The 16,564-nt window shown below is 43.8% G+C and overlaps 1 protein-coding gene across 2 annotated transcripts in view; it reads left to right on the top strand.

The window, feature by feature from the left end:
• The first annotated feature begins 16,060 nt into the window (after positions 1-16,060).
• CDH4 (cadherin 4) overlaps positions 16,061-16,564 on the top strand; it is a 643,793-nt gene continuing 643,289 nt past the window's right edge. For both annotated transcript variants that reach the window (XM_026652873.1, XM_026652874.1), the window contains exon 1: positions 16,061-16,142. In XM_026652873.1, coding sequence (XP_026508658.1) covers positions 16,083-16,142 — 60 coding nt within the window. In that variant the 5' untranslated portion in view covers positions 16,061-16,082. The remainder of the gene's footprint in view (positions 16,143-16,564) is intronic.

Raw genomic sequence — 16,564 nt, 5'->3', positions numbered from 1 at the left:
TGTTGAAGAAATGTTTGACAGGGAGTGTGAGATCTGTGAGCCCCATCAATTCTTCCATGCATCACACCATTGGGCTATATTGTCACAGCCCTTACTCAGGTGTGCAGGAGGGTTAAGGGGGAGTCAGCCTTCCTTTCTTAGCTTGCCCTTGCTCAGATTGCAATTGCAGCCATGGTTGGGAGAGCAGGGACTACTCTCCCAATGCTCCTCATAGCAAGCAATTAGTTGGGGAGGGGGAGGGAAGAGTAGGCAGTGGGGAGAGACGTGTTCTGTCCCCGTTAACCCAGCTCACTAGTGGACAGAATGGCTGGTAGGGCACACAGTGGGGAGTAAGCTGCTTCACAAAAAAAGGAGTGAAATAACTTCTTCCCTAGAGTAAGAGGGGTACGGGGAGGACTTGTGACATAGTCCATTCGCTATTCTGCTTCTGGGGCAGCACAGTTGCATGCTGCCCTTACTCAGGGCATACTGCAAAATGCTGACTCTCACTGGGGTTAATGACGACACTGTGCAAGGCTGCGGAGAATCTCTTGACTAAAACCTGCTGGTCTTCACACAAAGGATGGACATCTCCTTTAGTATCCCTAATGACCCTGAAAACAAACCCTGGATTATTCTAAAATCTTCCTGACAGTTCCTTAACCATTACTTTTAAAAGCCATTTTGCTAAGGAAAGTATTTTGACTACCTTTCCTTGTTTATAACAGCTAAGCTGTTTGCCTTCACAGGGGCTATCTGTGCTATACAATACACATGGAAAAGAAACATTGTTCTCCAATAGCAACCAACTCCAGATTGTCAGGTAACAGGAATTTAAACGTCCAGGGGAAGATGTTACAGCACATTAGCAAATGGCATAAGAATTCGATATCCAGCTGCCTTTTCCTAATGGGTTTGACATCCTCAACAGAGAGGAGAAAGAAGGCCAGATTTACATGAGAATGCACTCATGCAAAGAAATTGTCACACCCCCCATCATGGTGCTAAGAACTTAATTCTGTGATCAAAAGTGTTGTAGGGTAATCCAAGCAATGTTTAGTAACTAGAAGTTACTAAAGTTCTAGTCCAGACTCCTAAAGGGATGTATCCACTCAAACAAATACCAAGTGCATCAGAGCAAAATTTTCTAATTAGAGTCAGTACTATCTGCATAAATGTGTAATTATATAAACAACCTGCAAAACACTAATGCCACTAAAATAGCTTTGGATTGGGGCATCATTGTATGTAGACTAAAATAATTAAATTGCTTTTAACTGACACATTTAGTTGTGTCGGTGTAAGTCTGTGTATACACTCCAAGTAAGTGTCCTTTCTGATTTTCTTTAACTGGATTTCCCCCGCCCAATTTAAATCACCTATTTCAACTTTTGCATATTTAAAAATGAGATTTTTTTGACTGACTTAGCAATAACTAACAGGGATTAAATATAATTGTCAGTGTGATTTTGTATGTGGACAAGGCCTTAAAAACATTTTAGACTTGAAACAATGGAAAAATCAGAATAGGATTAACCAAGACAGGTTTTTCTTTAAAAAAAAAAATGCTTTAAAGCAATTTTCTGTAGTTCTCTGCCTCTGATGCTAAATGCTATGCCCCAATCTTTGCATTTCTTTATTCATCTGGATTGTCTGTTTTTCCTCCTGATTTATCCAGTACCACAGAGAGATTAAATCAGTATAATGGACACTTGTTAAGTGCCTGCATCAGCCTAATCAGCCTGCCAATGCTCTGTTTTTCTTCTCAATTGTGGTATCATAAAGATACTGTACTGTATACAGCACCACTTAGTGGCAGAAAGCCTATTTCAAATCCTCCTTTCTGGAATCTAGTCTAAAAAAGTTTAAATTAAAAAAACAACTGTTTTTTCACACTGAGATTAATGCTGCAAAATGTGTGACAGGGAGACTCACAGTAGTGGAAGCAATATGGGTATTTGAGCAACATATAGCATATTTTCAGCCCCGATCTCTAATGTTGCATGTCTGCTTTTGTGAACACAATATTGTTCTCCCAAAGCACCATTTTTGCCTGCACAAGTTTGTGACCCAAACACTTGGTTGTGCCATTCTGTGTCTTGCACACGCTACAGGGACACTAGCCTCGTTGCCAGTATGGTCAATTGCACATACAACAAAGAGCAGAAAATTGGAAGCTGGCTTAATGCAGGCCCAACATTCTGTCCCATAGCCACAAAATACAGAAGAAAAGGCCTAAAATAAACAAACATGATCAGTAAAGATACATTTTCATGGCAGGATATTGACACTGTTCAGGGACAGAACTCAAATGGTTTTAACGTCCAAACCGAGAATTTCCTTGTATTACACTGTTGCATTTTTAAATATTTTACATAATAAGCTTGCTATCTGTTGGGAACAGCGTGAACTAACCACAGTTATGGGCCAGGGAAGAGGCATGAATTTCAATAGTTGAAATGTTAAAGTAGACACACACCCATATTCTCCTCAGATCCATCTTAGCCTTCCAAAGGGGAGATGTTCTTGTTGCTATACAAAGACTGGGAAGTAAAGAAAAAAAAAGGTCCTTTTTTTTTTGAATGTGGGAAAGGTGCTGGATTAACAGTCCTTGTGAGGTAAGTTCTCTAGTTATCTGCAGCACAGGCAATAGCAGTGCATGCTTCCTCACAATGCCCTGCCTCATGTGCCTTCAGCCTGAGCTGGAGGGAACATCTCTGGGGAGAAAGGGTAATTTAATCACTATCTATTCAAATCCTTGAGGTGGGCTAGCATGGCACCGCTGCCCTCGTTAGGCTAGGTTTACACTGCATACTGCTGGTGGTGGCATGCAGAGGGATGTGTAACTACAGGCTGCATCCACACCGTCATGTGTAGCTACACGTGTCAGTGAAAGGCTCTGGCAGTGGGAAAGAGCTTAGCAGCAGGGACCTCACTGGACCTTTTCCCCACTGCTTCCCCTCTCCCCTACCTCCTCTGCCTGAGACTCTTTACTATTCCACTCTTTCCTTGAGGCGGGGAAAAGCTCCTGCAGTGAGAAGCTGCCAGAACCTTTCCCCAGTGCCTTCCCCAACCACCTGAGTCTTTCCCCACTGCTGCAGCCTTTTCCTGAGGCAGAGAAAAGCCCCAGCAGTGTGTGTGTGTGTGTGTGTGTGTATGTGTGTGGGGCATAGGATACTATACTGCTAAAAATAGCAGTGTAGATGCGGGAGGAGCTGCTTGGATGAGTAGGGTACATATCTGGGTATGTACCCACAGGGTTCAGGTTGGCCTTGCTCTACTTGCCTAAGGAATGCCTCGCCATCTACACCACTATTTATACCCAGGCTAGGGGGGGGCATACTGGGGCATGCTCTACACACTGCCAAAAGGAGTGGGCCGTGTAGACGTAGCTTTAGTCACGTCCAACTGCACGTGTACAAGCACTCCACTTCCTTACAATCTTCATGTTGTCTCTGCTGGAGCTACCAAAAAAATTCCTAGTGGTGGTGGTGTGATGATGTGGACTTTTTGTCCACTAGGAAATGAACAAAGGGCAAGTGGTCCTTTATTTCAAGCAGCTACCAAATTGGAACCAGATCCTGCAAACACTTAGGCATGTGGGGCTGGATCCAAGAAAGGACTTTGGCACCTAACTGCTACTCTAGGTGCCACTGAGATCCTCAAAACCCCTGCTCAGCTGCTGCCTAACTCTGTAGGCATCTAAAGTCTCTAAGCACCTAAACTTCCACTGTTACAGTCCCCTAGGCACCAAGGTTTCTGTCATGGAGCATGTGCACAGCTGCCTCAGTCTAGGCGCTTGGGTGCCTATCTCACTCCTAAGCCCCCATGGGATCCGGTCTCGCCTAGAGCTCTGTGCAGGTTGGTGTTCTCAGGGCATGCCTATCTCCACACACAATGGTCAGAGGAGGAGGAGGATGTGCCGCTGGTCCCATTATTATGCCTTTTAGCCTAGTGGTTAGATCACTCACCTGGAGTGTGGGACATGTCCCCCACCTGATGTGGAGAAGGGATTTAAACTTGGTGTCCCATCCCTTTTCCCTCCCAGGAGAGTGCTCTAACCACTGAGCTATGCACTATTCCTGTGGAGGGATGGGACACCCAAGTTCAAATTTCTTCTCTACATCAGGCATAAGGGGTGTCCCCCACATTCAGGTGAATGCTCTAACCAGCGAGATAAGTTACAAGGGGTGTATGGGGGGGGGGGTCCTAAATCTCCCTATGTATTGCATAGGGAGCCTAGGCAGATAACCCAGGGCTGTGGATTCCAGTGGGTGGCAAGGCGCCTAAACTTTTGGTGTTACAATACCTAACTCCCTTTGTGGATCTAGCCCTTAAAATCCTACTGAGTTGAATGGAACTACTGCTTGTGCTGACCTTCTGCATAGGTCTGAATTTTACCCTTTATGCAAAAGTCCTATGCACCACTTAAGTCCCATTTGCACCCTATTTTGAAGTTAGGTGGTGCATAGGTGCAGAAAGGTGAATTTCATCCTTTATGCACGTGAATAGTGAGTCCCCTGGGCAGGCTGTGAACCATCCTAGAAGTGAAATGCTGTATAGCCCATTCTCAATGCCCTTGGCTATCCGGTCCCCATGAACTACATTTGAAATTAGAATTGGCCCTTTTGAACTTCCTGCTGACAGCAGCCAACTTCTTGACAAACTGCATCATTTATAGCTTTAGCAACAAGGGAGCCACCGGGGGGAACCCTTTGGGAAACATTGCAAACATATTCCAGCATACTTTACAACCAGTTTTACAATCAGGAGAGAACTTTAATGCCTGAAAATATAAATATATGTAAACTTTATTTGTAGATAGCACAAAACAAATCTCTTTTTAAAAAAAGAGCCAAAGCAATATCAAAATTGTTTTGCAATCTGACGTAAAGCTTCACTTTTCAGGCACATCAATGTCACCAGCTAAAGGATAAGAAACATTGATTTAAATTAAAATCATTGTCAGGTTCAGAGCTGTATAGATTTTAAGACCAGGAGGAATCATTATGATAACTTCATCTGACCTCATGTATAATATAGGCCATAGGACTTCACCCAGTCATGCCTCCATCAAGCCCAGTAAGTTCTAGTTGTTCTAGCATACATCTTTAGAAAGATATGTGATCTTGATTTAAGGACTTGATGGAAAAGCTATCACATTCCTTGGTAAGATGTTTCACTTGTAAATTACCCACACAGTTAAATTTTTAAAATGTACATTATTTCCAAATTGCTTATTTTCCAATTTCAACTTTCATCCATTGGGTCTTTTTCTGCCTTTCTCTGCTATTTTTTGTTCAGGTTTTCTAAGGAAGAGAAAACAGTTTTGGAGTCATTTTAAGCCAGTTTTAAAATAGCCTTCTTTGATAAAGTGTCTCTCTGACATTTAAATTCTCACTCATTTAAACTTTGCAGCTCAAAAGCCCTGTTTTTCCCCCAGTTTCTGCTTAGTGAAAAATGCTTCTTGCCATGCGAGCTTTCAGTTTGCTGTGCTGAGTAAAAAGTAAAAGATTTGCTTCTGCAACACTTGAACAAAAAGGGCTCATTAGATTCCAGACTTTTTTCCCTTTAGTGATGGCACTATCTGTTCATCACTTCAATAGATCACATTATGATTGTAAATAAATTGGAAAAACAGTAGTAGAAGATACTGTACTGTAAATCCCAGTCTTGTTGTACAGCTCATAGTCTTTTAATAATTCCTATCAACATACTGCATTTCCAATCCTGTGCTATGCATCAATTGTTCCTACGCAGTAATAAACTTGCAGAGCCATTTTTTAAAATTAGTTAGATGAACAAAATGCAAATGCAATTGTACACAGATTTGTGTGTACAATTACTCAGATTCATGCATGCAGTGGGTAAATTCTCACACAAATGCAACTAATTAGTCATTTGTACATGAACCTTCCTATTTGCATCCATATTCATGACAATTCTGCATGCAAATTAAGTAGCTAATATATATTAAAAACCCTCTCTCATTTAACAAATAAAGGCTGCAACACATTTGGAATACAACAATTTAGTTGTCTAAGAATATACAGTGGCTTGCATATGGATCATTCCAATGACCGCAACCTGCAATTGTTTTCAGAACAAGATTTAGGCTCTACCTATTGCAAGAGAATTCAGAATAAACTGCTAAAATGAAATGTCATCAAAATCCCCAAATGACTAATAGATCGATTCCAGGATCCAGCCTTTGGCTTGAACCAAACAAAATTTCGGATCATTGTTAAAGGCAAAGAATAGAATTGTCTCATCTAAAATAATATGCATTCTCAAAGGCTAAAGTGCTATAAAATATTTTTGTGTCCCTATGGTCTCCTTATTGGTTGGTTAGCACAGCCAAGCAGAGTCCCAGTTATACTGAGAGTGGCCTGAGCTCCATGTAACAGAACCACCTGTATATATTACAGTAAGCGGGTGCAGAGGCAGCTCCCCTTATGTTGCTGATACAAACAGGGCTGCCAGGGGGGGAGGGCAAATGGGGCAATTTGCCCCAGGCCCCGCAGGGGCCCCCGCGAGAATATAGTATTTTATAGTATTGCAACTTTTTTTTTTATGGAAGGGGCCCCGAAATTGCTTTGCCCCAGGCCCCTGAATCCTCTGGGCAGCCCTGGGTACAAACAGTTTCCCCTTGAGCTTGCAAACTCACATTTTGAACTTCCTCTCAGAGATACTTCCTGAGACAGGGGTCCTTCCCATCTCTTGGGAGTCCCAACTTTCTAGTGGCTGTCCGTGGATCTCTTACAAAGGCATATTACCTACATTTTATTTTCAGTTGTGCCCTTCAAACCCTTAGGCTTGTAAGTTCCTTCCTGTGAAGTACCTCGTCTTCCATATTGTTTTGGGCCAATGATGTTGACAGCTTCAGAAAATTACTTCATATCAAACCAGATAATGGTAGCTTCCTCTGTGCAGCTCTTAACATCAGCTCTTCACAATAAATACATTTAGAAACCCTGCCCTGGTGCTAAATTGATTGATGTTCACAGAGGGGAAGATGTTAAGGCTTAAAAGCCAGTTAGTTACTGGACACCTAACTCCCATGTGTGGCTTTGAAAATCTCCCTGAGAAACAACATATAATTTTCAGAGAGGAAAAAAAAATATTTGTCATGGATATTTTAGGTCTGGTCTACACTTACAATTTGATATCGGTTAGTGGTGTGATTCTTTGCCAATACAGTTATCTTGTTAAAAGCCCTAGTCTAGGCACAGTTATACTGGTATAAAAGTGCCTTATACCAGTATAGCTTATTTCAGTTCCCAAACTGGAATAAATTATACCAATATGAGAACTCTTATGCTGGTAAACCATGTCCACACTAGATAACTTTACCACTTCAACTATACCTGCAGAGTTAAAGAAGCAAAACTTTTAAGTATATACTGGTCCTTATTCTCCTAGCTGAATCTATTATATGTTCAGGACATGTGACATGCATGATTTTTGGAAGAATCTTTGATACAAACTGAGAGCGGTAACAAAGTCCTATAAGAACACTGCTTCTCAGCTAGTACCTGTAAACAGGCTTAGAGCTGGGCACAGCAGAGAAAGCATAACCAATCTAGACTGCTGTGTGGAAGGGGAAACTGAGGCACACCGCCTTGGCATTGGTGGGTAAATGCCAAGACACCTGCACGTAATGCAAATATCAATGTCTTTTAATGTTCTCAATGCTACACACCAAAATGGTTTCAGGCAACCTGGGAACAGAAACACAGGACTTTGCAAAAGCACCTATGGATATCATTACAGTGTTTGGTAACACTTGGAGGTTGTATAACCCAAGCCAAAAAGGGATTTTAGGCATACTGTGTCCACATTGGTCAGTGACCAATGCTCTGGCAGTAATCTCTGGGGGAAGGTGTGACGTTTCGCTCCATAGTCTTTACAAAAATATACTTATGATATGAATATGACATAACTGAGATGTACTTCATGCAAAATGGGTCTTGTAAGATATCATTGGAAAGGTTTCAAGTATCAGAGGGGTAGCTCTGTTAGTCTGGATCTGTAAAAAGCGACAAAGAGTCCTGTGGCACCTTACGCATCTGACGAAGTGGGTATTCACCCACAAAAGCTTATGCGCCAATACGTCTGTTAGTCTATAAGGTGCCACAGGACTCTTTAGCATTTTTTATTGGAAAGGTTATAATTTACTGAATGTGATTATCCAATTTGTATGCTTGTATCATTTCTGTATCTGAAGTTAGGAATATTGACTATGTATCTGTATTTCAACTATGATACTTTGGGTGACGCCCACTGCTAACGCTTCAGGTACAACAATGGAAAAACCAGACAGGGCTGATGACCCATCAGCGAGGACAATGGGCTGTGAAAAGGCTTGGCCTTCCTGGGGACGCTCCATACTGCCAGGTTTCAGAGTAGCAGCCGTGTTAGTCTGTATCCGCAAAAAGAACAGGAGTACTTGTGGCACCTTAAAGACTAACAAATTTATTAGAGCATAAGCTTTCGTGGGCCACAACCCACTTCTTCGGATGCAGTGACTCATGGACACTGTGATATTACGGAATCAGGTGGTCTTGTCACTTGATACTAAACATTACCTGGGACTTCTTGTAACTTTCCACTGGAAGGGAAGGGGGGGGGTCAAGTTTGGGAAACAAATAGGATTTACACGAGGTGGGAATCCTTTAAGGGTGGGGAGGACGGCAAATGGGACTCCTCCTCTCCATGGCCTGTCTGCCCAAGAAGAAAGACTGCAAAAGCCACCTGAAGGGAACGGGGGGCGGGAAGAGTCCAGACTGAGACAAGGGTCCAGTCTGAAAAGAAATATAACTGGAACTCTGAACCACAGAACCTTTGCAACCTAAGATAACATTTAGGATAAGAAATTACATTTTGTAACCTGTTTCTTAAGTATATTGATCTTAGCTTGTGTACTTTGGTTTATTTGCTCAGTAATCTGCTTTGTTATGTCTGTTATCTCTTATATTCACTTAAAATTTGTAGTTAATAAACTTACTTCTTGTTTATAATATAACCCAGTTTATGTAGTTTCTAACTGGGGGGGGCAAGATGTTGTGCATATCTCCCTCCACGTTGAGGGAGGGGGCAAATTTCATAAAACCTTTGGGTTTGTACTCCTTAAAGGGAGTGGGCACTAGAGTACTGGGGCAAGCCCCTAAGGCTGAATCTTTCCAGAGCGGATATCTGTCTCTCTGTGCAGCTGGGTGTGGCAGTGCCTGTGTGATTGGCTGAAAGAGGCTTGTGAGCCTAACCCAGCAAGGCCATGTAAAGGGGACCCAGGCTGGCAAAACAGACTGACTCAGTGGAATCCCTGCACATCAGGTGACTCCCCAAAGGGCCCAAACCCGTCACAATGTCCTTCTCTTTTCTATTGCTACTTTTTATCGAAACTGTCAGTTTGACCATAACTTGGGGCGGGGGAAGACTGTAATTTCCCATGATGGTGGTGGAAGAGGCTGGTTGACAGCCATGTCTGCGTACTGGGCTTGATCCCCAAAGTCCTTTTCGCTTAGGAAAAAAATCAATTAAACAATTGTATGTTATCTTGGTAAATACCCTTCCCCGCTCAGGCTATCATTACAACATGAAGGCTACCTTGGATTCCCAGAGTTTTAGGCCTATGTGGTGATTAGCTATTCTGATGCAGCTTTGTTTCTGAGGTGACGGCACAAGCAATTCCTTCCTGCAGCCTACTTGAAAACACTTTTTCTATCAAGCTCAGTTTATGATGAGTCAGTTTTTTGGTGATATTTGAGAGAATCAAGACATCTCTTTAAAATAAATTCACAGATATTATTCTGTTTTACTGGCTAAACATCTTAATAGTTGCCCTGAGTAAAGGGAAAAGAAAAGCGTCACTGAGCAGCCCAGGAAGCAGGTTGTAACCCCTTGCGTGGTGTATACCTGTAGCAATATATTTCTTCCAGTGTGCTGGTATAGCTACCTTAGGCAGCATTTGGGGCATGGGGAGCGGAGTCAAAGCTCCGCCCATTCCCTTCCCCATCCTGCCCATTCACACAAGGAATGGGGATCATAGCAAACATGGTGGAGTGGCTCCAGGTAGCTGGTGTGGAAGGTGCCTTACTCCCCTTTATTCCCTTGCACAGTAGCACAAGCCCAGGCATAATCTAGCTCTTAGCAACATGACCATGTGCACGAACACGAATTAAAATGACCTACGTGGCCATTTTGTTTTCAGTCATGTTATATCAACTTCTGGCTGTAGTGAGCATATTCAGGTTTGCCTGGGTGGCTTGCAGAGGAATCTTTTCCAAAACTTTTATTTCGTCCCCAGTGTTAGAGGGACATGGTGATAAAAATAGCCTAACGACTTACCTTCGGAGAACAAAACAAACAGAATAGCTGGCTTGTAAAAATATCACTGCTTTAAACTATAATCTGTCATAAGGTTACAGACCTGAAACAAGTACTGTGTTGTCTGCCTTTGGCTTATTACTTATTTTGGGGGGGGAGAGTGTCAGAGGAGGAGGAGGGAAGGAGCGTAGGGTGATACCTCATTTGCAAAAATAATATAAGTAGAAAAAACAAGATCAGAAATTTTACACTTTTGCGAGCATCATAGTTTAATTCTACATTACGTCCATATTAAGTATGTTGGTGTGTTACTTTACCTAAGGTGAAAATGAGTTGGAAATAGGGTTTTTTAATTGTCTCTAATACAACCAGTGTTGGAATACTGCCAGGCAATGCCTGTACTCGGCAGATTAACGCCGGGGCTTTAGGGGCTGCAGCCCAGGGCTTCAGGCTAAGGGGGACCCCGCAAAAATAAATCCATAATTATATCCAATTCAGTGGTCACCAACCTGTCCATCGCGATCGACTGGTCGATCCTGAAGCCTCTGCCAGTCAATCGCGATCTCCAGCTGCTGAAAGTCCAGCAGCACAGCAGGGCTTAGGCAGGCTGCCTGCATGTCGTGGCCCGATGCCTCTCCCAGAAGCAGCCAGCTGCTGGCACATCTCTGCAGCCCCTGGTGGGAGGGGGACAGCCTGTCTCCGTGTGCTGCCCCCAGCACCGTCCCTGCAGCCCGGCCAATAGGAGCTATTGGGATGGCGTTTGCGGGCGCGGGCAGAGCACAGAGACACGCTGTCCCTCTCCTGCCAGGGGCGCGCAGAGACGTGCCAGCAGCCGGCCGCTTCCGGGAGTGGCGTGAGGCCATGGCATGCAGGCAGGCAGCCTGCCTGAGCCCTGCTGCGCCGCTGGCCGGGAGCCGCCTGTGGTAAGCCAGAGCCTGCACCTTGCACCCCCTTTGCCCCCCAACCCTCTGTCCCAGGTCAGAATCCCCTCCTGCACCCAAACTCCCTCCCTGAGCCCACAACCCTCACTTGCTCCTGCACCCCAACACTCTGTCCCAGTCTGGAGCCCCCTCCTGCACCCAAACTCCCTCCCAGAAAGAAACTAATATAACAGCTGTTCTAAGGTAAGAAGTAGGCTATTTTGAATTAACTATATTCTACATGTTTTCAGACTGAAATGTAACCACAGAATGGCTTTATGTTAATGAAAAGGCAAGTTTAGTATAGCGTTAATAGCCTCGATGCCATAATTATGATCATTTTGTTTTAAATTAGGAACAAGACTTGTATATGTGGGCCCCACAAAATCTAATAGCCCCAGGCCCACAGGAGAGTTAATCCAGCCCTGCCTGTACTGTTCAGTAAGGAGACCACAGTGCCACTCCTAACGGAAGGCCACCATCAGTCCTTGGCATGATTGTTTCTCTGGGTCTCCAAACTCCTCCTTCCTTTGTTATTGCTTCTGACATGGACCAAGGTTGGTAGCAATGCCTCTCCAGATCATATCAGGACTCAGCCACCTGTCTCCTACTTTCAGAACCTGAAAATATAAAATTTATATGAGACCCAAGGTCATAATTGCACATTGTATTAATTTCATTTCTCTCCATATGTCACTTTCTTTTTTAGTATAGGCTATTTTCCTGCTAGCACCTAGCCTGAACTTCTTACTCAAGGAAACCTCTCATTGAACTCAACCTCCCATGGAAGTAAACTAATTAACTGGGTGGAAGTCTTTCCTGGGTAAGGAATTCAGAGCTAGGCGCCTGGGTTGGAACAGCGTATGCCTCTTGGCTTTGTTTTCCCTCCTCCTGTACATTTAATTTGTTGTTCTCATGCTTTCACATATTCGATGCCTGCTTGACAATGTAATTGTGCACTGTGCTGTCCCTCCTCGGTGATCACACCTTCCTGTATCTCATTTTCTGCCCTCAGTAATGCAGCTTACAGCTGATACTCATCTTCTTTACTCAAGGTTCCATTGTCCCCTTGAGATGCACGTGTGACTCCCATTGCTGTCAATAGGAATTACACGTGGGCATCAAGGGGAGACAGATCCCCTGTGTACTCCATTCTCCTCATTATCTTGGCACAGGCAGTTCTGTAAATGTCTCATCTCTGAGTCTTTTATTCTCTTGAGTGTTGTGTAGTGTAGCAAGCTGGCTCTCAGGATCAGCAGTCTTGCTCCTGAGGTGTTTAGCGAGTTAATTTAATGTGCACGTGTACATTCTTGAATACCTTCATCCGGCCAAACCCACATCTTGTGTTCAGATGATAGATTTCTCCTATTTCCTTTTTACACAGGAGTCTTCGTAACTAGTTCCCTGCAATAGACTGAAAGTGAGGGGGGAAGGGAGAAAAAGGAGGATAATACAAAAATCTAGTTAGTAAAGTTGAGAACAGCCCCCTGAAATTGCACACTATCAATCTCCTCTCTAACCCTTAGATTCAAATAACTGATGGCACTTCAATAGATATAAACAACTTAACCGGATGATTCAATTTTCCTAAAGATCTGAAGGGTCACCTTTTTATGGACACTTAAAAATTAACAGAGAGGAATGGAGGTAAAAACAGCTAATCTGGTTCTAAAACTTACTAAAGAAATTTGAGGTAGGGAAATGGGAGGGGGGGAGAGGACCCAGACACTATCTGCACTTGCATTGTCTATACTATACTATATATGTATTCTCCTTCCATGATCCCTCTGAAAACACTAAATATGGCCCCTAGAGCCAAGGTAAAGAATAGATCACACAAGTCAGAGTTATAGATCCCTAAATGGAAACTAGTCCAAACAGATTGTTGGGTGAGTTAATGAAAAATTCCAGTCACTGGAATTCCAGTCACTGTCTCTATTCCCCAAGTATAGAGACAGTGGCCACTGCTTAGAAATGAAGGTTGGCAAACATGAATTAAATGGGATATGAAAAGAGGCCAGGCTTTGCAAGCAGTGTAATAGTGCACAAATTGAAACAGTGGGGCACTGCGTTCTTTCAGATCCAAAATGCAAGGAGGTTAGAGAAATATTTTCTCAAGTCATTGGAAAGAGCAGAAGACACTTTGTTAAAAGCAAAGAAGAAAAACTACCTGTTACTTTAGGGTATAAATACATTTAAAGAAGCAGCAGTAGATTAAAAAAATGCAACATGGCATCAGATTAGAAATCTTCTCTAACCATATTGGGGAAAAAAATCTGCTCTGCTTTTCTTCATGATGAGTTGTGGTGTTAGACTTATTTTGATAATACTGTGGAACTTGAAATGTTAATAATATGCTGGGGGGAGGGAGGAAGGAATATGGACACAGCAACAGCTGTAGTCCAGTTAGAGACAACAGTATGTAGATGTTCACAAGAGAATATTCACATTTTAGCCATACAAATCCACTTTCTTAAAATCTTAGAAGTAAAAACAAGCTTGTCTGCAGGGCTCTTTAAACTTTATGTAGCAGCAGCAGCAACAGCTGCCCTTAAATCCATGACAACAGCCCATGACAAATTTTGGAGTTTAGGGTGAAATTATGGAAGGGCAAATTTAGACTACGTATGTTAGGTGAGATTTTATTTTTCCCCCCTATCACAGGGTCATGTGATTATGGAATATTCTGCCAAAAGTAGTAATCGTAAGTGCAAATTTAAAGTAGCGGTGGATATTTACTTGATGTTACATAATATATTCAGATTATCTCCTTCAAGCAGGGTAAAGGTTGTAACCTACTAAGATGGGAGGAAGGGACTAATTTTCATTATATATGTATACAGAGGTTAACCTAACAAGGCCCTGGTCTTTGATTAACATGATACTAATAAACCTACCCAATAGCAAAGGATGCACTAAGTGGACACGTGTCTCATTCTAATATGTGTATCTAGCAGAACTATTTAAGGACTAGACTTTCAACCCTGCATTTTGCACAAACAGCTATTGGTATGCAACTATGGGTGCAAATCAGGAGGTCGGGTGCCCAGCTATCCAATTTGATCCTGCAAACACTGGTCATATATGCTCAAAATGTGTGTCTGATAACTTTTATTTTATGTGCAGTTGAACTGCATGCATGAAAAAGAATGACCACAATTGGATGCCTGGTTCAAGCTGGCTGAAAATAATAAATGATAGTGCTTATCATTGGTTTACATTTTCAAAATGCTGTACAAAGTTTCCCTCCTTTGAGGGAGGCTCCCAGGGCCTGATTAAATTCTAGTTTTACAGAAAGGTAACGCCACTGAATTAGTGGAGTAAATGCTAATTTACACTGCTGTGATATCTGAATTAGACCAAATATATCTGTTTCCCTTAAAATTAAGTAAATAAATAAGGGGCTTGTTTGGAGTTGGGCCCAATCAGACCAGCTGAGGATCTGGCTCAAGATTTATTTATTTAAATACCTGTTTTTAGAACTGGCTTTCACACAAATTACTTTGATCACAGGAATGCACATACCTATTTTATTCAATCCTCCCCTCTCTACCATAAATGTAATTAGAACAAACATAGGACCTATGCTTCCTCTAGACCTGGGTCTCCAGCCAAACACAATGGATGAAACCTCAGAATACCTGAGTAAATAGTAATGTGTTTCTCCCTTTGCTAAAACTGAACACAGACAAACTTTACTCATTTGTAAACTCAGCCTTTCTTTTTTCATGAAGTCTCTTTTCTTTTGGAATTTCTAATATGGGCATTACCACATTATCTAACTGTACCTATATAACATTTTTCCACTCTCAAAATATTTCAGTATAAGCATCCACTCTCCCAGCTTTGCAGGAAGGGAAGCTATTCCAAACTGGTATTTGTACTGTGATTTCTGGGTCTGTTGGTTTTTCTTCTGTTTTCTTGTAGAGAACATTACAGTGTGGTGCGTAACCATGAAGGAGGGCAGGTTAACCTAATCCTTTCTCGGATGCAAGCTGGACTTCTGTGAACACAACTGTGTGGGGTTTTTTCCTTTTTCTTTACACAGTGCAGGTGCTTTTAAGGTGGTCCTAGACTTTTGTAACAGCCAAGACAGAAGTACATTGTACTTCCGTTTAGGATACTGCCTAACTTCAAACTACTAGTCGACTTGTGTTGAAGGTATTCATCTCTACCAGACCAAAGGCACTTGTGCCCAAGTACACTGAACAGAACTTAGGAACACTGTAGCTACATCCTTTAAATACCAGTGGTTTCATAATGCTAAGTGACTGTGTGATACCCATTCAATAATGAAGTCCTCTGGGGCTCCTGCTTGGAGGCTGGCGCTCCCATGGTGATCACTTCCTCTCTTTATTTTTCCTACCTTCGCGTACCCAAATGATCCTGGTGAGAGACAGCACTATCTAGTGCAATGCACACGTGGAACAGGGATACCTCCTGCAGGGGTCAGCCTGGGCCTCGGGGCACGCCTAAAGCTGCCCAGGGCTACCCTCGCCTGTGTCAGGAGCAGAAGGGGGCTATGAAGCCTGGTCCTGGCTCTTCGCTTCTGCTGCACGCCAGAGCGAGGAGCAGACCGAGGCGGCTCCTTTAAGGCTGCCTGTCCCTCCGAGCCGTGTGGGCCGGGCTTGGGAGGCGGGGACTCGCCAGAGCTGCACCGAGCGCGCTTCACCTGCAGTTCAGAGCCGGCGAGCGGAAGGGGGGGACTGGGAGCCGGCGAGTTGCTTTCGGGGGCGGGGGAAGCAAAGCAAAGCAAGGGGCGCTGGGACTGCCCAGGCAGGCTGGAGGGAGGCAGCCCGGGCGCTGGGCAAGCGGCGAGGAGGAGTGCCAGCCCGGAGTCCGAGCGCAGCCGGGGAAATGACAATTGGCTCCGGAATGCTACTTCTGCTGCTGCTTCCCTTCTGTGGCTCGGCGAGGGTAAGTTGGGTGCCCGGCTCCCACGCCGCCGAGTGGCCCAGAGGATGCAGCTGGGAAGCGGGGGCTCGCCCCGGGCTGGGCTCGCCTCCTTCTGCCATGGGGGAGCGGGGGGAGCCTTGGAACATAGATCCCTACACACACACACACGGATCTATCTGCATACAGCTGGGGAGATGCGCGTCTGGCGATCCAGGCACAGAGCTGCCTGCAGCTAGAGAATCCCACACGTCTCTGTGTGTGTGTGTGATTGTGTGTGTGATTGTGTGTGGTTCATCTCATGTTTGGAGCAAGTGGCAGCCCGCGCGTTATTTCCTCGCTTGTTGCAGAGAGTGTGTGTGCAACAATGTCAGGTCTGTGTGTCTCATGCCGGAGCGAACACACACACACACACACACACACACACACACACACACACACACACA

This window comes from Terrapene carolina, unplaced genomic scaffold (assembly GCF_002925995.2).
Source record: "Terrapene carolina triunguis isolate 2854851 unplaced genomic scaffold, T_m_triunguis-2.0 Scaffold130, whole genome shotgun sequence".
Classification (NCBI taxonomy): Eukaryota; Metazoa; Chordata; order Testudines; family Emydidae; genus Terrapene; species Terrapene triunguis.
This window is presented reverse-complemented; position numbering and strand designations above follow the sequence as displayed.